The following is a 24036-nucleotide window of genomic DNA, read 5'->3' on the forward strand; positions in this document are numbered from 1 at the left end:
TACGCGCATATAACACCTGAGGGGTCTCGAGTCTGTATATGCATATGTATATATAAATGCAATGCAATGCATAAAACATGATAGGAGTACAAGTGACTCTAAATACCACTGGATCTAAACAAGACTTTCTGAAGATAGCAATATGGAGCATGAATCAAATGGATCATTCCTAACTCTAAGAGTAGAGTCATTATGGATTAACGTTACATGTACGTTCGGTTCACAAAGATCATGCCAAAAAGAAAGAAAGGGATAGCATTACATACCTTATCGTCTCCTTAACTACTCAACGCCTATCCTCCCAAGCTTGTAAATCTACATTCAAGATGATTCATACTAAAGTTAACTCTTTGAAACTCTCATAAGGTCAAACTAAAGTAATTGGTAAGCTAATGAAAATTGAACAACATTTCCCTTATATCCTCTACTTCCACCAACTCCAAAACAACTCCCAAAACCATAATAAATCATCAACAATATTACAATCAAAAGATTTCATTCAAATTGCAATCTCGAAACTTCTTTTCATAATCAATCCATAACAACAACTTCAACACAACCCCTTATACACTTGTATACAACACTTCCTCAACATCATTATTATCTGGGACAAAGCCTCTGGAAATTACACCAGAGACCAAAATTCTTGATTCTTGAAGGTTACAGCTACATGTAATTCTCTGCTTAATCTAGAATTCTAATAAGATAAATTGCATTAACTGAGAGGGAAAGATTAAGAGTGCTTATTGGATCCTCAGACTTGTTCCTTACTTGTCCCTTGTTTCCATCCATTCTCAGAACATAGCAACAAAAGTTAGAAATCTTCCTCAACAACTGCAATTAAACTTCTAGTTGTGTCTATCAACATTTTGGTAAAGAATATTACACAGTAGTTTTGTTGGTTTTTTAAGAAAGAAATTAAGGAAAATAGCAGAGAAAGACTAAGAGATTTCTTGTCACCTCAAATTCAATTTCTAATACAGATTGGAATTAGAAATTGAATAGTTCTAGAAACGTGTCCTTAAAAGCATAGCAATTTCACTATTTAATGGAAAAACTGAATTTACAGGAAATGTGATCCATTCAATCCCCTTCATTAGAAGAGAAACAACAAAAACCTGTTGTGTTATCTGAAGAATCAGTGTTGTCTTCGTTCACTTAATGCTGGATTTGGGCGAGGGCGATCATCGTACCTTTGGTTTCATTTGATGATAATGAAATAGTTGGTAGATATTCATGTGATGGACTGCAATATGTCGCCACAGGCATATTTGGAGGGAGGGTGGGCAATGGAGCTTCAAAATTAAGCACATGAACTGCTTTCCTAATAGAAGGCCTGTATTTGCTATCTGGATGAGCACACTATAAGCCAACAATTAGTAAATGCTCCATCTCTTGTTCATTGAAATCTGATGAGAGTTTATGATCAACTGCTTCTCGAAGATTTCCCATCCTGTAAAGTCTCCAAACCCAATCAACAATGTGAACTTAATGCTCTTCTTGACTTCATGATCAATAGGTTTCCTTCCATAAGCTATTTCTAATGCGACAATACCAAAGCTATAAACATCTGTTTCCTTGCTAGCTTTGTCAGTGATGAAACATTCAGGGGCTATGTAGCCCCTTGTACCTGCCACAACTGTTGTTTAGGATCCCTTTACATGGTCAACCAACCTAGCTAATCCAACATCCCCAAGTTTGGCATTGAAATTAGAATCCAACATAATATTGCTCGACTTTATGTCCCTATGCACCACACATTGTTCCCATTCTTCGTGTAGATATAGCAATGCCGAGGCCAGGCCTTGAGCAATCTTGAATCTTATTGGCCATGTCAAATGGATTTTTCCCTTGAAAAGATGGGTATCCAAGCTTCCATTAGGAATAAACTCATAGACAAGTAGAAGCTCTCTTTTCTCATGGCACCAGCCGATGAGTTGCACCAAATGTTTATGTCTTAACCTGCAAATGATCCTCACTTCTGATGCATACTCTTTTACTCTTTGCTTGGAATCCTCGAAACCACTCGAATGAAGAATATCGAATTGGATTCTGCCGAGATATCCTTTATAAACACCCCCAAACCCACCTTGCCCAAGCATCTCTTCCTGCGAAAAGTTGTTTGTACATCTAGCCAACTCACTGTACAAGAACTTCTTTGCTCCTGTGCTTCTTTCAAATTCATCAGTCATGGAACCATCAAAGTTATCATCCTCTTCATTTTCTCTCACCTTCCTCTTTCTCCAATATGCAAACAACATCAAAACACATGCTGCAACCAAAACACAACCACCAGAAATCAATCCGACCACAAGTCCTAAATTTGTTTTGCTTAGTGCATGCTCTAGCTTGGTGTTTGGTAAGCCTACCCCTGGATCTGTCATGTTGTTATTATTATCTAAAGAAGAAGTAAATTCCAAGAATATTAGATGCTTTGTAATGCAAAGACGAGTCCCGCTCCACCTGTGAAGCCAAAAGTGACCCATTCTGGCAAATATTCCTTCAGATCAAGATTGTAAGATAGGCCCCGAAGATGGATGTGGTATTCCGCGAGTTGGAAACCGGTGAAGACAACACTAAGATTTTTTGAGGTTGAATTATAGCTAATCCGGACATCGGTTCTCCTACCATCCGGAATGCTACCAAACCGAGGTCACATTAACTACGGATTGCAGAGTTGATATCTATACCTACATGATCACCCAATGGATCATACCGCACGTTCGATGGGTGTCAAACTCCACAACAACAAAATGATTACCCGATGTATTCGGTCGGCGAGTATTACTTGTAAGGCCAAGACTTTCGCCTCGGGCCGTGTTATCGGGAATTGTTGAACACGGTGCGCGAGGAAGAGAGAGCAAGACCATCACCATATCTTGTTACGCCCGTGAATTGACGCTAAAGGAGAAATGTGTCATCGAAATGCGTGACATTTCCAGAGGCCTTGTCCCAGAGATGCAGTGGTTTCGAATATGTGGCTTGACCTATGCTTGCATTTATAGCACGATTGAGCTTGTTTGTGGTGAGTTGAATTGCATCATTTGCTGGATAAGCATCTCTCTCATATGTTACATTCTGATCATTAGGTCTAAAACTATCAAAATTGAAGGACAACGAAGTGACTAAAGGGATTATGTAAGAAGGAAAATGAGGTATTTGAGAGCAGAGATAGAGGCAAAGACAACCATAGTTGGACAATATGTTCATCAGATAGTTAGACAACTGAATATATACAATAATCTATATGCCTAAGGAAAACATATATCATCTTTCCAAAGGCAGTCTAAAGTCTTGGTCAACTTTTAGTCTTTTATGTACATAAAGTTATTGAGAGATAGTTTCATGTCCCAACAGTCTACTCTGAATTTACATAACTCCCCACCCCCACCCCTGGTCTATTCCAAACTATTCAAGATTTAGAGTATTCTTGAAGGGGAAATGAAGACTTTGAAATTCTTTAAGAATATACTGGTACATTTTGTTTAAGCAAAGATCTCCATTTAGTTGATAACTGTTGCTATTTCTAATATTTTGTAAGTTGGAATCTGTCTCTCATTCTGATTATATGACCTTTTAAGAATATAGTCTAAAGATGACCAAAAAAAGGGTACTCTCTCCACGACTTGGACAATATACCATGTTTGAGAATTTTCTTCTTCAAGAAATGGCATAATTTACCAATTTATCCACACATGCTAGCTCATTCCATCTCCTCCACAAGTTTACCTTGGCTGGAAGTCCTCCTTCATTGTCAAGAGGCCCATAGACAGCAAGTTGAAACACTTCCATTTTCCCTAGCTAACAGAGCAGATGCAAGCAAGTGGTTATGGTTGCCAACTATACTTTGTCTACCTATGGTAAAACAAATTTAAGAGATAGATACACTATTATCAAGGTTGTACTAACTTAAACTTTTAAAAGTTAATTTCACAGATGGTTATTTACTGAACCAAAGTCATAAAACTAATTATTGTGACTGAAAAATAACTCAATTATGGCTAGATAATACTGGAAAAAAAAATGCCCAAAAATACTAAACGTAGTCCTGAAAAACACAAGTAGGCTGCCACATCATAGAGTTAATAACTTGTACGCAACGCGGTATACTTTTAAAAATATTATTTGACCCAATCTAATGCCCAATTTCACCATATGGTACATCATGTTTTTTTTTGTGGGCCAAAAAATGGGATATTTTTTAATTTGCCTGCATTGGAAGTACACTTGTTTCCACTTCAGTCACAAAAATTCGTTACAAGAAAAACTTCGGAAGCCTTTTGGTTCATCCAGCACTCCCTTCTTTTGTGCTTTCCTTCTTTATGTACTTTAAGCTCTTCATTTTGTACTATGAATAAAGTCCATATTTAACGATGTGGCAAAGCCTCTATAGCTGGTAAATTAGAAGAAAGGACAACTATAAAAAATAGACATGAAGAAACAAAAAGCCAAGTTAAAAGTAGAAGCTCTAATTGCTCATACCAACTGATTATACACAATGATATCTCACCTTTCGACATAAACTTTTCCTCTTTTTTCCTTCCCAGTGATTAACCAACTAAATTTCAGTATGGATAATAGAACAAAGTTGCTTCAACAGCACGTCCCCTAAATTAGACCAAACACCTTCAAATACCCTGATAAAAGTGCATATTTGCATAATCCAAAGCCCACGTTCCACCAGTAAAACTCATTGTTTCTTGAAGTTTTGCCAAGTGCTTCCTACCATTAAGATGTGAAGCCATATCAATCTCGCCAGGGCACCTAATGTTACAAAACCTACACCACAGCTTAGAATTATGAGTAGCACCACCAGCATTCTTCACTTGCTTCTGCTTTTGATGTTGTCCAGTAGCTCCTAGTTGGACCTTTTCTTTAGGTTTTTCATTAGTACTGTGCTTTCTTTGAGTTGAAATTGCATGCTTTACTTGCTCCTTCTTAAGCTTGTCTGGCATATTTGAAGTAAAAGGTGGGTTTCTTTCAGTTTTTGCTGTTTTCTTGAAAGTTTTCAGCACTTCACAATTTTCCCTATGTCTCCTCCCTAGAAGATGGCACTTCAAGTCATGCTCTGACTTAGTTGTCACTTGACATACCGCACAAGTCCACTCTGTCTGAACTTTCTTTACGGAATTAGTTTCTGGGAGTTTAATCTCCTCGGCATCTGCTGGAAGCGCTGTTTCCTTGATCTGCACAGCAGTTGTTTTCTTTTCAATCTGAATTGGAGTTTCCTTCAGACTTTTAACCTGCAGTTCCACAGGGTACATTTTAATCACTGGCATACTATAGAAAAATAAATACCAGGCTGGAACAGAGGCAGTATTAATGTTTAAAAGAATTAAGAGCTTCAATTCTCTCCCTCTTTTAGTGGCTTCAAATGTTGACAGCAGAAACTGAGTTTCAAATTGTTTTAGCATATATGGAGCTTCTTCTTAAGTGTTTCTTGATCTCGGTGTGCATTATCAATTGCCATCTTCCACATTTAGCTTGATTGATCAGCCTAAATCGTTGTCTTCATATACAGCTAAGCCTCACCCGCACTTTTCCTAACTTGACCACCAAGAGTATCACTAGCAGCTAATTAGCTATTCTCATGGGAACATCAAGCTCTCCTCTTTTGATCAATCGCTTGCTTAAGATCTACCCTTATTGTTTGCTCAACAATTGCATCCCGAGCGATGTTAAGGCATAATATATCCCAAAAAAGGACCAAGGAAATTTTAGGGTTAAGAATGATACCCCCTCCGTTTAAATTTGTTTATCTTACTTTCCTTTTTGGTCTGTTTAAAAAAGAATGTCACTTTCTATATTTAGTAACTCTTTACCCCAATATATCCAACATGGCATATTTAAGCACACAAGATTCAAAGGGCATTTTGGTACATTACACACATCTTTTGTTTAAGACTACGAGATTCAAGTCTTCTTTATTTTTTGGGAAACGGTGCAAATATACCCCTCAACTTTGTGATTTAGAGCAGATATACCCCTCGTTAAAAAAGTGGTGCATATATACCCCTGCCGTTACACAAATGGTGCAAATATACCCTTTTCGCTGACAGAATTTGTTAAAAAATTATTTAGCTTATTTTTTAATTAAAAAAATGCCGCGTGCCTTAAAAAAAAAAAAAAAAAAGTCTACCTATTTTTTTAAGTAGACTTATTTTTCAAAGCCACGTGGTATTTTTTTTTTTTTTTTTTAAAAAAAGGGTAGACTTATTTTTTGAAGCCAAGGAGATTTTTTTTTTTTTTTTTAAACGAACGAGACAACCCACTAGAAAAAACAAATTACCTCGTGGCAAAAAATTTTAAAAAGAAAAGTCTACTTAAAAAAAATGGGTAGACTTATTTTTTTAAATCCACGGACATTTTCTTAATTAAAAGATAAGCTAAATGATTTTTCAAAAATTTCTGGCAGCGAAAAGGGTATATTTGCACCATTTGTGTAGCGGCAGGGGTATATTTGCACCATTTGTGTAACGGCAGGGGTATATATGCACCACTTTTTTAACAAGGAGTATATCTGCTCTAAATTGCAAAATTGAGGGGTATATTTGCACCTTTGCCCTTATTTTTTTAAACTCTGTGCCAAGTCAAACTAAGACAAACAAATTGAAACGGATGGAGTAACCTGTTTGGGCTCAGCTGCTTCATTGGCAATGTGCTCTGATCGTGCTGCAGCTTCATGTTTGACTTTCTCCTGATTAAGCTGATTTGACTTTGTTGTAACAGGTGAGCTTCCTTCACTTTTGGCCGTTTGCTTGCAAGTTTTCAGCCCTTCACACTTTGCTTTATGTTTCCTTCCATTAAGATGGGACTTCAAGATTTGCTCTGAGGTGGCTGTCACTTGGCATACTGCACAAGTCCACTCTGTCTGAACTTGCTTTGAAGATATAATCCCAGGAAGTTTAATCTCTTCAGCATCTGCTGGAACTGTCATTTCCTTGACCTGCACTCCTGTCGTTTTCTTCTCAATCTGAATTGGATATCCCTGCAGTTGCACAGACATCTTAATCGCTGGTGTACAGATTACTTTTGCTTGAATACAGAAACACAAAAACCAGGATAGAATAAAGGTGGTACTGATGTTTTAAGAGCATTAATTATCTCCCTTTTCTAATGGCTTCAAATGTTTACAGGAGAAACAGAGGCTCGAGGCCATACTAAGATCTATGAAACTAATGCAAACTTCAAAAAGGATTAATTTTACAAAATGCACCAGTTTAACTTTCAGGTTGCTCGGCGATTATTTTAGCATGAACAAGGTTTCTTCTTGGCCTAAATGATAATGCTAGCTTGATGGATGAGCCTACTTTTTGTTTTCATATACAGTAAGCTTCACCTCAAGCTCTCCTCTTGTCATCAATCATGAATTAGCAGCTTGTTTAATGTTTCATCTATCAAGGCATCTAGAGCAATACTTGTGAACACATAATATTCCAAAAGAAGTAAGGAAATTCAAGGGTTAAGAAATATAACCTGTTTGGTCTCAGCAGCTTCATGTTTTGCCATATGCTCCATCACTTTGATATCTTCCCAAACAGGATGACTCCCTTCACATTCTCTCTGATTAGGGGTAATATGTTTGTTATTTATGGGATTTTAAGGAATGAAAGCATGTGAAGAGACAAAAATAAATTCACTACAAACAAACAAGTAATTAGTTCTGTTGTTAACAAAAGGAAAATTCAGACTTTTTGATGCTTTATTTGAGAAAACCAACTGCATAATGTTTATTACAATAACCTACTTCTCATGTACATAAAATAGTTTAAGGGTTGGAAGGTACACAACATCTATGCAAACAAAGCATTCACGAATTTGCTGGAAATAAGCAAATCTCCAAAAATAGTCCATGATATCATTGTTAGGATCAAGCGCATACCATCACAACAAAACCTATAGCTGGTACCAAAAAACACAACTTTATTTCTTAACCCATACCATCAAGCAACATGTTCGATAATGACTCCGTCTTGGGCCTCGCTATAGGCAAGATGTTGGTGTTAGCCAACAACCCCCCCGAGGTTCAAATTGTTTTAGCACATATGGAGCTTCTTCTTAAGTTTAAACGATAATGTTTCTTGATCTCGGTGTGCATTATCAATTGCCATCTTCCACATTCATGCCAAAAGCTATGATTGATCAGGGTAAACTTTGTTTCTTAACCTAGCCCATCAAGCAAGTGTGTGTCCTAACTATGACCACCAAGAGTCGCCGGCCATGGGCATCTAATTATATTCTCATGGAAACATCAAGCTCTCCTAAATTGAAAAAAGAAAATCTAAAAATGAGTTTGCTCAACAATTGATCCCGATCCTGTTAAGGCATAATATATCAAAATTTAACCAAGGAATTTTATCCTTTAAGAATGATGCCCCTCCAGTTTAAATATTATATCAATTCTAGAAAATATGTATATAAGATATCTAGTTTAAAAAAGAGACCATGGGTTCACTTGCTATATTAGTAACTTCTTTACCCCAATATATCCTCGCCATACATGTTGGCATTACCAAACAATATCACATATATGCAAACCATTTATCTTGTATTCAACACACATCTTTCCAAATCATTATAGAATGAAAACTAAAGCAGCAGCATTTAAAAGTTGTTTAATACAGTTGGGAGCTAGAAACAACAGCTGAAGCACCTGGTTGATTTAAGCTTTCCTGTTTCATCACTAGTATCAGTAGGCTTGATCTGTTCTGCATGATGATTCGAACATAATCCTTGGACTGCAAATATACATCATGATAAGTATGAAGTTGTTAAAAATCCAGTGGAGCTTATTTTTTAATTAAACATTTGCTTCTGTAACGGTGGCAATCTAACTTTTTTTTTGATATGGATTAGCACTTATTTTTATTTTTAACTGATGTACATCAAAGTAAGTGTGTCCAATTCGATAATGAACTGGCTACTCCTTGCAAAAGTAACGTCTGCCATACCTTGTCTGCAATAAGTTTCTCCAGAGCATCAGAACCATTTTCTTCAAGATACCTCTCTGCCACAGCCAGAAATGTTTCATTCTTGAGAGATGGATCCTCCATTGGTTTGTTAAACCAGTCAGTAACAGTTTGAAGGTTGACAGACAAGCACAAATATAGAAGGCGTTGGTACACATAACAAGAATCATTAAACTGCCTGATACTATCGTGCAGTTTAAGTGGAAAACATGGACGAATAAGGTTTTGATAAAGATAACATGCGCCGTTAAACTGCGGTATCACCAACCAACATATGGTTATTAATTTTATATATGGCCACAGAGGAACCCTGCCAAAGTAAATGAAAAGACATTAGTATATGCAACAGGACTAGTTTCTCATGCCGACATGTATATTACACAATTTTTCTCGAAATGCTTCAGCAAACTCTCTAGCTCTTGAAATCCTCAACTTCTCACCAAGGGAATTTAAGAACACAAGCAAGAACAGACATATAACTACCAATATAGACGAGTAACTGAAATAGGTGCATTATAAGACTTTGAGGTTCACTTGAAAAAGAATCTGTCAATATTCAATGAGTCAATACAAGAGTATGGATCCAGAAACAAATTGTAATTACTTGAGCAGGGTGCAAAGCACGAGAATTTGCATATGAAGCATATACTTGTTCCGTTGGGGTTTAGTATCAAGTAGATATCTGCCTACAAGGTAAGGCCACCAATAGAGGATATCATAAGTTCATTAACCATTAATGTCTTCGAGTTTGCCCTTATTTTTCTTCAAGACAGAAAATTTTCCCAATGATCTTTACTGAAGTTAATCTACTTAACAAGTGTCAATAATTCAAAGAGTTCCTATTTCCATATGATTTAAAGAGGATCATGAAAGGAATACACGTAAAATAAAGGTCACAAATTTTTGGCCCTTTTAATATAGCCAACTAAGAGTACAGCACATTACCATTCAATAAGCTTCTCAAACACGTGCTCGAACAGAGAAATAAAGGAAAAGATGGTCCAATATGTGACTAGCTTCCTCATGTGATACTTGGAGCCAGCCTCAATCGCTCGTATTGATGCAAATCTGCAGTTCCACAAAAGAATTGGGTAACTTAACAAGCAAAAATGCTACACCAGATAACCAAAGTTGGAAATGAAAGCATTCAATAATTGAAACATTGTTATGCCTTAGGGTGCACTTGGCCAGGGTCGTAGCTACCTTTGGTGAAGGGGCCTCAACTGAATCCCCTCATATTACACTATGCTAAAAGGATAAAACAATTTTTTTGGTGTGTGTATATATATATATATATATATATATATATATATATATATATATTGATATCCCCTCGACATAGGATAAAATATTAGATGTGACATTTTTACGTTTTTTGGAATCTCCTTGTTCAAAATTTTGGTTCTGCAACTGCATTTGGCATGGAGTAAAATGTTTCATATAGAAAAGTTTCGGAAATTTTCAAAAATATACAGCCCAACATAAAATACTATGTCCATGTAGCCATATTTTGAGTTTACACCCGTATAGCCAACTTTTGTTTCTTTCTGTAACAGTGATTATACAACATTTTTTTTGGGAACAGTGTATACAATATTATACAACGTTATACATAATGTATTAACCTTGTATAAAAATGTATAATAATGTACATAAAAGGTGTTTATACACAAACAAGAGCTAAACCGGGTAACAAACTCAAATATGGACTATATATATATATATATATATATATATATATATATATATATATATATATATAAATAGAAGTTTGGTTATTTGTAAATTAAAGAAAAGGGGTTTCAATCCAAATATGGAATTGTAAGATCACATAATATGTGCAAAATAGACTTGTAAAGGACAAAGGAAACTAAAGTTAACGAGTATGGAGTAATGGAGAGTTCACACACTTACAGAGGATAGCCCAGAGCAAGTACCGGCCTGCAAATACAGTAGAGCAAGAAATCAAGAGTATAAATACATGCAATATACGTACTTGAATATGTAGACTCATGCATATACGTATAATGTTGGGGAAAAAAGGTAGACAAAGCTAAAGTCTTGTTTATTTAAGCCTTCTTCTTCACAACTTGGCAAGATTTCATGTCCCAAGTTTCATTTTTAACAAACAACACATAATGGAGAAAGAAAATAAATTTACCAAGCGAGGAAATCGATCAAGTGAAGCGTATATCTGAGAAAACCCATTTGGAAAAATAAATTTTCTTTGCTTTTCTTTGTTGCAATTTCCTCAACTTGAATTCTATCAAGTTCTTGAGTTTCAATGATCAGAGAGAAAGGAACAGACACTGTGTACTTCACAAGACTTTATGAGGATCAAAAGAAGTAAAGAGTATTCAAAAAAGGTCTCTCTTTTCCAGTAATAACAAAAATATCCTACTAATGGTGTGTTGTAAAGTGGAAAAGGTCAGGCCAATTTTGGAAAAGTATAAAATTGACACGTCTTTCTATGTTCCAATCAAATAAAAGCATTGAGTTTTCATTTTATTTTTCTAATTTAAATGTGTGATTCTGGCGAATTGTAATTAACAGACTAATTAACGAAAGTTGAGTCACCATGTTCCTTTCTTCTTATTTTTATTATTATTATTATATTATATTCTATTTTTTTATATTAACTATATAGAAGCGTGGGTTGGAAGATGGATCGTCGACATAGTCCCTAGGGGTAGTTCTGGTATTTCGTAATTTTCATGCATTGAAGACGTTGTACTATGTTGTGGTGTATGCGTACTTTTTCGTTTTTGGATTATAAAGTCACATTATCAAAAATTTGCTAAACAATGTGGGCCCTCGGTTGGAAAAATTCTATACAAAAAAAGTTTGCGCATTTTTGAATATTTATGGCCAAAAAAAGTGGCCCCCATTAAACTTTAATGTGATTCCTTTCTTATTATCTCCCTCTATCTCCATAGCTTTTTTAATACTCTTCCTCTACTAATATTCAATAGACAAAGAAAGTACGTTCTTTAATTAATTTTTCAAAAGTAGTTCTGTATATATTATTATCAAGTTTCATTTTTTAAAAGTTACTATTATAACTGATTACTTTTTGTAATTCCATGAGTGATATCTTACCTCACCAACTGTAATTATATAATCAAATTAATTGAATATTGTTACATTTATAAAATAAATTACTCCACACAAATTGCTATGATTTGTTTTAATATCCTAAAAAGAAACTAAGATGGGTATTACATTCTCAAAAGGCATTTTTCAATGTCTTATCAAGCTTCATTTTTAAAAAATTACTATTACAGAGATTACATTTTGTAGTTCCATGGGTGATATCTTACCTCACCAACTGTAATTTTATAATCAAATTAATTGAATATTGTACAATTATAAAATAAATTATTCGGATGTTTATTGCAGTACTGTTTAATATCCTAAAAAGAAACTAAGATGGGTATTACATTGCAAAAGGCATTTTCCAATGTCTTAAGTTTCTAATTATATACGGAGCACCATAATAGCCAAAATAATTTATCAGTACATACTTATGATAGGTTAAGCAAAAAATAAGGATAGAAATCGTATACCACATTTATGCCCATGTTATATGACACAATATACATAATCACCATATGTATAAAAAGTTTCACGTTTTAGCCTAGGAGAATGGTAGTTCAAATGACGTTTTCGTATTTAGAAGTAGTTAAAAATTCAATAAGTTTTGAAATTTTGGTTCAAATTGGATTAACGCGTGGTTTAAAAAGTGTCTATTAGCCTTTTTCTTCCATTTTTTCTTAAATAAAGTCACATAAACTGAAACAAAGAAATAACATCATGACACAAATTATTGAACCCGTGCTCCCAAAATTTCTATCTTTACATGCGTGACTTTCAAGAAATGTTGTAAAATATATCATTTTTTTTTATAATTGCATAAAAATAAATTATAAATATATGTTGGGCCCGTGCTGGCGCGGGCTGTGGTATCTAGTTCACATCTATACGACTGACTTCCGAAGTGCTCGTCCTCTCAAATCCTTAATGACGAAGGACTTGTTCTTTAATTTTTGCCGACATTCTATTTGCAAAATGGTAATTTTTCAAATTCGTTCCTCTTAACACTTTAGTCTTTTCAAGGGAGCATTTTGCCCTCGCATATACTTTTTACCCCTAAATTTGTAACTTAGAATAACAATTAAGTTCATATTGAAGAAATTGCACGAATTGTCCTTCTAATGGGTTGGTCTTTAATTTTTGCCCTTTAGCAATTGAACTTAGTTCTTTAAGGCCAAAAGTCATGTGGCATAACTTATGAGATATTACAACAACAATAACAACATATCCAGTGTAATCTCACAGGTGGGGTCTAGAAAGAGTAGGATGTACGCAGACCTTACATTTACCTTTGTGGGGTGGAGAGACTAATTCTGATTGACCCTAAGCTCAAAAGAAACGTAGTCAATGCATGATTGCAAGAAAAATAAGAAAGCAAAATATCAAGAGAAACAAATGGAGCAATACATGCGGTACATAAATAATACTACAAAGAAAATGAGAAGAGGAGATGGAAAGACTAGCCCCACACCTCTCTCACACAAAACGCGACAAAACTCAACTACCCTCCAATCTAAGGTCATGTCCTCAGTTGTGCCATATGCTGTCTAATCACATCCCCCAGTTCTTTTTCGGCCTACCTCTACCTCTTCTAACTCCTGCAACCGCCAATCTCTCACACCTCCTAACTGGCGCACCCTCACACCTCCTCTTCACATGCCCAAACCATCTCAGTCTCGCTTCTTTTATCTTATAGGCCACGGAGGCCACTCCGACGAATAACTGTTGTTTCCTTCCATAAGCTATTTCTAATGCGACAATACCAAAGCTATAGACATATGTTTCCTTGCTAGCTTTGTCAGTGATGAAACATTCAGGGGCTATGTAGCCCCTTGTACTTGCCAAAACTGTTGTTCGGGATCCCTTTTCATGGTCAACCAGCCTAGCTAACCCAAAATCCCCAAGTTTGGCAATATTGCTCGACTTTATGTTCCTATGCACCACACATTGTTCCAATTCTTCATGTAGATATGGCAACGCCGAGCCCAAGCCTTGAGCAATCTTGAATCTTATTGGCCATGTCAAATGGATTTTTCCCTTGAAGAGTTGGGTATCCAAGATTCCATTAGGCATAAACTCATAGACAAGTAGAAGCTCTCTTTTCTCATGGCACCAGCCGATGAGTTGCACTAAATGTTTATGTCTTAACCGGCTAATGATCCTCACTTCTGATGCATACTCTCTTACTCCTTGCTTGGAATCCCTTGAAACTCTCTTAACAAAGAATATAGGAATTGGATTATCTGAGATATCCTTTATAAACACCCCTGAACCCACCTTACCCAAGCATCTCTTCCAGCGAAAAGTTCTTTGTACATCTAGCCAACTCACTGTACAAGAACTTCTTTGGTCTTATGCTTCTTTCAAATTCATCGGTCATGGAACCATCAAAGATAACATCATCTTCATCTTCTCTCACATTTCTCTTTCTCCAATATACAAACAACATCAAAACACATACTGAAACCAAAACAGAACCACCAGAAATCCATCCGACCACAAGTCATAAATTAGTTTTGGTTGGTGCATGCTCTAGCTTGATGTTTAGTAAGGCTACCCCTGGATCTGTCATGTTGTTATTATTATCTGAGTAAAATTCCAAGAATAGATGCTTTGTAATGTAAAGACGAGTCCTGCTCCACCTGTGAAGCCAAAAGTGACCCATTTTGGCAAATATTCCTTCAGGTCAAGATTGTAAGATAGGCTCTGCGGCCAGTGACTGTGGTATTCCCTTCGAGTTGGAAACCGGTGAAGACAACACTAAGATTTTTTGAGGTTGGATTACGAGTGATCCGGGCATCGGTTCTCCTACCATCCGGAATGCTACTATACCGTGTCACATTAACAACAGTTACATAGAGTTGATATCTATACCTACATGATCACCCATTGGGTCATACTGGACGTTCTGATTGGTGTCAAACTCCACAGCAACAAAATGATTACCCGATGTATTGAGTCGCTGAGGATTACTTGTAAGGCCAAGACTTTCACCTCTGGTTGTGTTATTAGGAATTGTTGAACCTGCAGGCGCGAGGAAGAAGGCAAGACCATCACCATATCTTGTTGTACCCTGTGAATTTATGCTAAAGGAGAAATGTGTACTGAAATCTGTGAGATTTCCCGAGGCCTTGTCCCAGAGATGCAGTGGTTTCGAATATGTGGCTCGACTTATGCTCGCATTTATAGCACGATTGAGCTAGTTTGTGGTGAGTTGAATTGCACCATTTACTAGATAAGCATCTCTCTCATATGTTACATTTTGATCATTGGGTCTAGAAATATCAAAATTGAATGACAATGAAGTGACTAAAGGGATTATGATAAGAAGGAAAACAAGGTAGTTGAGAGCAGATAAAGAGGCAAAGAGAACCATAGTTGGACAATATGTTAATCAGATAGTTAGACAATTGAATATATACAATAATCTATATGCCTATGGAATACATTTATCATCTTTCCAAAGTGCAGTCTAAAGTCTTGGTCAATTTTTAGTCTTTTATGTACATAAAGTTATTGAGAGTTAGTTTCATGTCCCAACAGTCAACTCTGAATTTACACAACTCCCCACCCTTGGTCTATTCCAAACTATTCAAGAATTACAGTATTTTTGAAGGGGAAAGGAAGAGTTTGAAATTCTTTGAGGAATATACTGGTACATTTTGTTTAAGCAGCACCTACATTTAGTTGATAGTTGTTGCTATTTCTAATATTTTGAAAGTTGGAATCTATCTCTCATTCTGATTGTATGACCCTTTTAAGAATATAGTCTAAAGATGACCAAGAAAGGGTACTCTCTCCACGACTTACACCATATATCATATTACCATGTCTGAGAATTTTCTTCTTCAAGAAATGGGCATAATTTACCAATTTATCCACACATGCTAGCTCATTCCATCTCCTCCACCGGTTTACCTTGGCTGAAAGTCCTCCTTCATTGTCAAGAGGCCCACTGACAGCAAGTTGAAACACCTCCATTTTCCCTAGCTAACAGCGCAGACGCAAGCAAGTGGTTATAGATGTGACCTACACTTCGTCTACCTACAGTAATATCAAGGTTGTACTAACTTAAAATTTTAGAGTTAATTTCATGGATGATCATTTAACTTTTAATTTACTGAATCAAAATCGAATAACTAATTTTTGTGACCGAAAAATAATTCAAATATATACCTATATATTACAGAAAATAATAAAAGCCGGAAAAAGTTGTATGATCCTGAAAAATGCAAGTACGCTGCCACGTCTATCTTGTCAACTTGTAAATTTATTCACGTTAGTATCTCACTTAACATAATATGTCACTTAAAACCCATTTTTCGACCACATCTAGTGCCCGATATATCACCCATAATGTTTTTTTTAAAAAGAGGCCAGAAAATAAATTATTTTTTAAAGTGGCATCACGTAGATATGGTACATCATGGCTGCATTTTTTTTTTTTGTTGTCAAAGCGTGGGCCACGAAAATGGATTATGTTGTTAAAGTTGTGCACATAGACCTTATGTATAATGAGTTGCTGAAGTGGCAACCTACTTGTGTTTATAGGAGGGGATTGTGGTTAACTTAGCAAAATTCAGGGGAGACAAATGAAAAGAATCTTATTATTATAGGATTTTAAATATTGTTCAAGTCTTGCAAGTTGCAACCAGTCCGCATTTGAAGTGCAATAACATTTCTTGCTTGTTTCCACTTTAGTTACAAAGATTCATTACAAGAAAAACATTGGAAGCCTTTTGATTCATCTAGAACTCCCTTCTTTGTGCTTTTTATGTTTATGTACGTTTAGCTCTTCATTTTGTACTACTATAAATAAACTCCATTTAGCGCTGCTGCAAAACCTCTATAGCTGGTAAAGTTAGCAGAAAGGACAACTACATAAAACAGATATGAAGAAACAAAAAGCCAAGTTAAAATTAGAGGCTCTGATTGCTCAGACCAACTGACTATACACTATAAAATTCCACCTTTTGACATAGATTTTTCCTCTTTTTCCTTTCCAGTGATCAAGCAATTAAATCTCAGTATGGATAATAGAACAAAGTTGCTTCAACAGTACATCCCCTAAAAGACACCAAACACCTTCAAATACCCGGGTAAAGCTGCATATTTGCATCCAAACCCCACGTTCTACCAATCGTTTCTTGAAGTTTTGCCAAGTGCTTCCTACCATTAAGATGTGAAGACATACCAATCTTGCCAGGGCACCTAATGTTACAAAAACTACACCACAGCTTAGAATTATGACTAGCACAACCAGCATTCTTCACTTGCTTCTGCTTTTCATGTTGTCCAGTAGCTCCTAGTTGGACCTTTTCTTTAGGTTTCTCATTAGTACCTGTGCTTTCTTTGAGTTGAAATTGCATGTTTTACTTGCTCCTGCTTAAGCTTGTCTGGCCTATTTGAAGTAAAAGGTGGGTTTCTATCAGTTTTGGCCGCTTTCCTGCGAGTTTTTAGCTCTTCACAATTTTCCCTATGTCTCCTCCCTAGAAGATGGCACTTCAGGTCATGCTCTGAGGTGGTTGTCACTTGACATACCGCACAAGTCCACTCTGTCTGAACGTTCTTTACCGAATCAGTCTCTGAGAGTTTAACCTCCTCGGCATCTGCTGGAAGCACTGTTTCCTTGATCTGCACACCTATTGTTTTCTTCTCAATCTGAATTGGATTTTGCTTCACACATTTAACCTGCAGTTTCACGGAGGACATTTTAATCACTGGCATACAGATTATTTTTGCTTGATTATAGAAAAATAAATACTAGGCTAGAGTAAAGAATTAAGAGCTTCAATTCTCTCCCTTTTTAGTGGCTTCAGATGTTCACTGGAGAAACTGAGGTTAGAGAATATAACTAAGATAAATGAATCTTGCAAACTTCATAGCAGGAAGTTTTACAAAGTGCACCAGTTTACTTTCGGGTTACTCAGTGATTGTTTTAGCATATACAGAGTTTCTTCTTAAGTTTAAATGATAATGTTACTTGATCTCAGTGTGCAGTATCAATTGCCATCTTCCGCATTTCGCTTGATTGATCAGCCTAATCTTTTTGTCTTCATGTACACCTACGCCTCACCCGCACTTTTCCTAACTTGACCAACAAGAGTATCACTAGCAGCTAATGAGCTATTCTCATGGAACATCATGCTCCACTCCTCTTCTGAACAATCGCTTGCTTAAGATCTTCTCTATTGGGCTGATCAATATTTGTGAAGGCATAATATCCCAAAAATGACCAAGGAAGTTCTAGCATTAAAAAATAATAACCTTTTTGGGCTCAGCTGCTTCATTAGCACCGTGCTTCAATCCTGCTGCAGCTGCATGTTTTACTTGCTCCTGATTAAGCTCATTTGACTTTGTTGTAACAGGTGAGCTTCCTTCCCTTTTGGCCGTTTGCATGCAAGTTTTCAGCCCTTCACACTTTGCTTTATGTTTCCTTCCGTTAAGATGGGACTTCAAGTTTTGCTCCGAGGTGGTTGTCATTTGACATACTGCACAAGTCCACTCTGTCTGAACTTGCTTTGAAGATATAATGTTTGGAAGTTTAATCTCTTCAGCATTTGCTGGAATTACCATTTCCTTGACCAGCACTCCTGTCGTTTTCTTCTCAATCTGAATTGGATTTTCCTTCACACTTTTAACCTGCAGGTCCACAGACATCTTAAGCACTGGCATACAGATAACTTTTGCTCGAGTATAGAAGCACAAAAACTAGGCTAGATTAAAGGTGGTACTGATGTTTAAGAATATTTAAGAGCATTAATTCTCTCCCTTTTCTAATGGCTTCAAATGTTTGCAGGTGAAACAGAGGCTCGAGACCATACTAAGATATCTGAATGTAATGCAAATTTCAAAAAGAACTAATTTTACAAAATGCACCAGTTTAAATTTCAGGTTGCTTGGCGGTTATTACAGCATATACGAGGTTTCCTCTCGTTCTAAATGATAATGTACTTGATTCAGTGTCTATATCATTTGCCATCTTGCACATTTAGCTTGATCGATGAGACGATGAGCCTAATTTTTGTTTTCATATACAGTAAGCTCTCCTCGTCATCAATCATCAATTACCAACTTGTTTAATATTTCATCTATCAAGGAATCTAGAGCAATATTTGTGAACACATAATATCCCAAAAAAAAAAGTAACTAAGGAAATTCAAGGGTTAAGAAATATAACCTGTTTGGGCTCAGCTGCTTCATGTTTTGCCATATTCTCCATCACTGTGATATCCTCCCAAACAGGACCACTCCTTTCACGTTCTGTCTGATTTGGAAAACTATGATTTTTATTTATGGGATTTTAAGGAATGAAAGCATGTGCACGGAAAAAAGATTTTCACTAGAAAAGAACAAGTAGTTAGTTCTGTTGTTAACAAAAGGAAAACTCAGACAGATTTGATGCTTTAATTGAGAAAACTGATAACTGCATAATGTTAGTACAATAACCTATTCCGCATGTACATACAATAGTCTAAGGGTTGGGAGGTACACTAAATCTATGCAAGCAAATCATTTTATGAATTTGCTGGAAATAAGCAAATCACAAAAATTAGTGCATGATATCATATATATGCAATCCATTCAACTTGTACTCAACTGCTAATGCAACTTTTCAAATCATTATGGGATGAAAATGCCAGTAAAACAGCAGCACAAGAAGTTATAACTGTTTCATACAGTACAGGGAGCTATGAACAACCGGTGAGGCACCTGGTTGGGGGTAAGCGCTCCTTCTTCAGCACTAGCATCAGTAGGCTTGATCTCTTCTGCATGATGATCCGAAATATAATCCTTGGACTGCAAATAGGAGATCATGATAATTACAATCAAGCCTGAAGTTGCTATAAAATCCAGTGGAATACGTAGTCATACATTTTCTTCGATTAGCAGTCTCAACATTTGTATAACTAACCGATGTAACTACTCCTTGCTGCAGTAATGTTTGACATACCTTGTTTGCAATAAGTTTCTCGAGAGCATCAGATCCATTTTCTTCGAGATACCTCTCTGCCACAGCCAGAAATGTTTCATTCTTGAGAGATGGATCCTTCATTGGCTTATTAAACCAGTCAGTAACAGTTTGGAGGTTGACAGACAAGCACAAATATAGAAGGCGTTGGTAAACATAACAAGAATCATCAAACTGCCTGATGCTATCGTGCAGTTTAACCGGAAAACATAAACGAATGAGATTTTGATAAAGATAGCAAGCACCATTAAACTGCGGTATCACCAACCAACATATGGTTATTAATTTTATATATGGCCACAGAGGAACCCTGCCACAGTAAATGAAAAGACATTAGTATATGCAACAGGAGTAGTTTCTCATGCCGACATGTATATTACCCAATTTTTCTCGAAATGCTTCAGCAAACTAGCTCTTGAAATCCTCAACTTCTCGCCAAGGGAATTTAAGAAACACAAGCTAGAACAGACATATAACTACCAACATAGATGAGTAACCGAAATAAGTGCATTATAAGACTTTGAGGTTCACTTGAAAAAGATTCTGTCACAATTCAATAAGTCAATATAAGGGTATGGATCCAGAAACAAAGTGTAAGTACATGAGTGGGACATGGTTTGAAATCATGGTTTGAAATCATGTTTGGACATGCAATTTGGATATCTTAAGTTATATCTTCTCTTATAGACATAAAAACCCCACAAGTTGTGAAAACTATCAAAACATTCTCAATTCTTATACAATCTTACCAAATGAAACAAGTCATAGTTCATAACAAAATTAATACAAGCTACTAGAAGGCCTTTCTAAAAAATACAACATCAATTGATCAAACTTTAGTTCAATAAAAACGAAAATTTAACATGAATAGTAATGAGGTTGGTGGAAGTTAATGAGGTTGGTAAATGGTTGGTGAGAGTAATTGTTAAAAATATCTACCAACTTATGGGTCTCTTTTTATAAAATATAAACTTATGGGTCAAATTTTATATTTAAAATTTTTGAAACCATGATTTGAAACCCCAAATCATGCCTTTTTCGATGATTTGGGGTTTCAAACCATGGTATGAAACCATGAGATGAAATGCATGTCCAAACGCTGATTTCATCTCATGGTTTCAAACCGCATGTCCAAACACCTACAAAGTGTAATTACATAAGTAGGGTACAAGCACAAAAATTTGGATATGAAGCATATATTTGTTCTGTTGTGTTTAATATCAAGTAGAATCTGCCTACTAGGTAAGGCCACTAATTGAGGATATCATAAGTTCATTAATCATTAACGTCTTGGGTTTAGCCTTATTTTTCTTCAAGACAGAGAAAAAATTTATGCAATGATCTTACCAAAAGTTAATCTAATTAACAAGCGTCAATGTTCAAAGAGTTCCTATTTCCATATGATTTAAAGAGGATTATGAAAGGAATACACATAAAATAAAGGTTACCATTCAATAAGCTTCTCCAATACGTGCTCGAACAGAGAAATAGAGGAAAAGATGGTCCAATATGTGACTAGCTTCCTCATGTGATACCTGGAGCCAGCCTCAATCGCTTGGATTGAAGCACATCTGCGGTTCCACAAAAGAATTGGTAAACATTACCAGTAAAAAACAAAGTTACTACACCAGGAACCAACATTGGAAATGAAAGCATTCAATATTTGAAACTTTTTTATGCCTTAGGCTGCACTTGGCCAGGGGCATAGCTACCTTTACCCCCTGTTTGGATAGTGGTTTCCCGTGGTTCATTAATGTATGGTTTTGTATGAAACCATGTTTATTTTCATTGTTCTTAAAATTATGTGGTATGGTGTTGTAAACCCGTGGTTCATCCCATGGTTATATAACCATGAAAAGTCTCAATTTTTGTAACCACGGATTTGGTTATTTTTCCGTGGTTACGTATTTCATTTCCCATTATACCCCACCCTCTACCATCCACCCCAACCCACCCCCATCCCACCACTGCCCCACCCTTCACCATCCATCCCACCCATCCTACCACCCACCCCCACCCCACCCCTACCACCCACCCCAACCCCTGCCTTACCACCCACCTCACACCACCCACGCCTCTACCACCCAATACCCCTCACCACCACTCACCCCCACAACCACTCCCCCCCACCCTACCACCCACTTACCACATCCTCATCCCACAACCATCCACTTCACACCACCCACCCCTCCACCACCCACTACCCCTCACCACCACCCAACCCCACAACCACTCACCCCCACCCTACCAGCCACTACCCCCACCCTCATCCCACAACCACCCACCTCACACCACCCACCCCTCCACCACCCCCACTCATTACCTACTTATTTTTTAAAGTTCCTATTTTATTCTTTACCTGAGTTTTATTAATATATATAAACTAATTTCTAATTAAAAGTTAAAGGTATTTTAGTAAACTTACAAGTTATTATACAAGATCTTATACGGTCAAACCAAACAATACAAATATTATTAAATCACAATAAACGATACAGTCTATCCAAACATTGTGTTCATTAATACAGTACAATATAATATAACACCATACTGTACCATACCATACTGTACATTAATGAACCACGGGAAACAACAATCCAAACAGAGGGTTAGTGAAGGGGGCTCAATTGAATTCCCTCCGCCTGAATATTACACTAAGATAAAAGGGAAAAATAACTTTTCTGATATATGTAAATTGTTGAATCCCCTCGAGCTCGACATAGTATAAAATCTTAGATGTCACATTTTTACTTTTTTTAATCTCTTGTTCAAACTCTTGGCTCCGCCACTGCATTTGGCATGGAGAAAAATGTTTCATTAGAAAACATTTTCTATGAAGAAATGTCTGTATGAGGAAAATGCTTACATTGAAACAAAAAAAATCACTTTGAAATCATTTACTTGATTATTTATTTGATCGGGTATAAAAGTAGGTGACTTATAGTAATCGTAATAGTTGACAACAACACGAAATAGAAGTTGGGATATTTTAAAGGGATAACGGTCAAAAACACACCTCAAATATCACTTTTTTTTTTTAAAGTTTTCTACCCAAACTATCCGGTGTGAGCGTTTCCTACCTAAATTATCACCAATGAGTTACTCCCTCTGTCAGATTTTGAGAGTCAAACAAGAAAATATTTGACGCTGTTTAAATATTTTCAAATGTTTATTACTGTAACTTATGGTACTTTTTATGTATTTTCTAAATATGTAAATTATTTTTCAAAAAACTCAAAGATTGTATTTCCGAAATCCGAATTGTATCACATAAATTAGGACAGAGGGAGTAGTAAAATACACCTCAACTATCGGTTGTTCACTTTTCCTACATAATAGTTGTAACATCACGTACTATGTGCAAAGTAGACTTGTAAAGGACAAAGGACAGTTAATGACTACACTTACAGAGGATAGCCCAGAGCAAGTACCGACCTGCAAATACGGTAGACCAAAAATCAAGAGTATGAATACATGCAATACACATACCCCAATATGTAGACTCATGCATATACGTATAATGTTTTAAAAAAAAAGGTAGACAAAGCTACAGTCTTGTTTATTTAAGACAACTTGGCTAGATTTCATGTCCCAAGTTTCATTTTTAACAAACAACACATAATGGAGAAAGAAAATAAATTTACCAAGCAAGGAAATCGATCAAGTGAAGTGTATATCTGAGAAAACCCATTTTGGAAAATTTTCTTCACTTTCCTTTGTTGCAATTTCATCAGCTTGAGTTCTATCAAGTTGGAAGAATAAACTTATGGTGACAAAAAAGTCTCTTAATTAGAAATGGTGACAAGTTTGACCAGCCAAGGTCAAACTTGTCTTAAAAATGTGATTAACTTAAGTTGGGACTGAATTATAATTTTTAAAACTTATAATCTTTTACAAAATACACAAAAACCCACACACATTATACAAAAATTTCTTCCAACCCACTTCCCCACACGACCCCAACTACTTCTTCATTTTATTTCAAAAGAAAAGGACGGTTCC

At 36.2% G+C, this 24036-nt stretch overlaps 2 protein-coding genes, 1 long non-coding RNA gene and 1 pseudogene across 6 annotated transcripts in view; 1 reads left to right on the forward strand and 3 right to left on the reverse strand.

Moving 5' to 3' along the window:
- Nucleotides 1–1255: 1255 nt before the first annotated feature.
- On the reverse strand, nt 1256–2486 carry LOC132048780 (L-type lectin-domain containing receptor kinase IX.1-like; annotated as a pseudogene).
- Nucleotides 2487–4453: 1967 nt separating this feature from the next.
- The window catches only part of LOC132050047 (uncharacterized), a 28903-nt gene continuing 9320 nt past the window's right edge, over nt 4454–24036 (reverse strand). The window contains exons 1-10 of one of the 4 annotated variants that reach the window (XM_059441068.1): nt 23679–23740; nt 23443–23469; nt 21483–21605; nt 20017–20344; nt 19776–19862; nt 19243–19329; nt 18330–18689; nt 7477–7563; nt 6629–6988; nt 4454–5243 (exon numbers count right to left, since the gene is read on the reverse strand). In XM_059441068.1, coding sequence (XP_059297051.1) covers nt 4629–5243; nt 6629–6988; nt 7477–7563; nt 18330–18689; nt 19243–19329; nt 19776–19862; nt 20017–20344; nt 21483–21605; nt 23443–23469; nt 23679–23725 — 2121 coding nt within the window. In that variant the 5' untranslated portion in view covers nt 23726–23740 and the 3' untranslated portion in view covers nt 4454–4628. Of the gene's footprint in view, nt 5244–6628; nt 6989–7476; nt 7564–18329; nt 18705–19242; nt 19330–19775; nt 19863–20016; nt 20345–21482; nt 21606–23442; nt 23470–23678; nt 23741–24036 lie in introns of those variants that run through there. The other 3 variants (XM_059441070.1, XM_059441066.1, XM_059441067.1) reach the window with 3 other exon arrangements.
- The window catches only part of LOC132050049 (uncharacterized), a 22695-nt gene continuing 8288 nt past the window's right edge, over nt 9630–24036 (forward strand). Inside the window, exons 1-2 of the long non-coding RNA XR_009413213.1 lie at nt 9630–9662; nt 21277–21477. This is a non-coding gene — a long non-coding RNA (uncharacterized LOC132050049). The remainder of the gene's footprint in view (nt 9663–21276; nt 21478–24036) is intronic.
- LOC132050048 (HVA22-like protein a) overlaps nt 17635–24036 on the reverse strand; it is a 46292-nt gene continuing 39890 nt past the window's right edge. Inside the window, exon 7 of the mRNA XM_059441072.1 lies at nt 17635–17753. The gene's annotated coding sequence lies outside the window, so the exon portion shown is untranslated. The remainder of the gene's footprint in view (nt 17754–24036) is intronic.

This window comes from Lycium ferocissimum, chromosome 3 (assembly GCF_029784015.1).
Source record: "Lycium ferocissimum isolate CSIRO_LF1 chromosome 3, AGI_CSIRO_Lferr_CH_V1, whole genome shotgun sequence".
NCBI classification, from domain to species: domain Eukaryota; kingdom Viridiplantae; phylum Streptophyta; class Magnoliopsida; order Solanales; family Solanaceae; genus Lycium; species Lycium ferocissimum.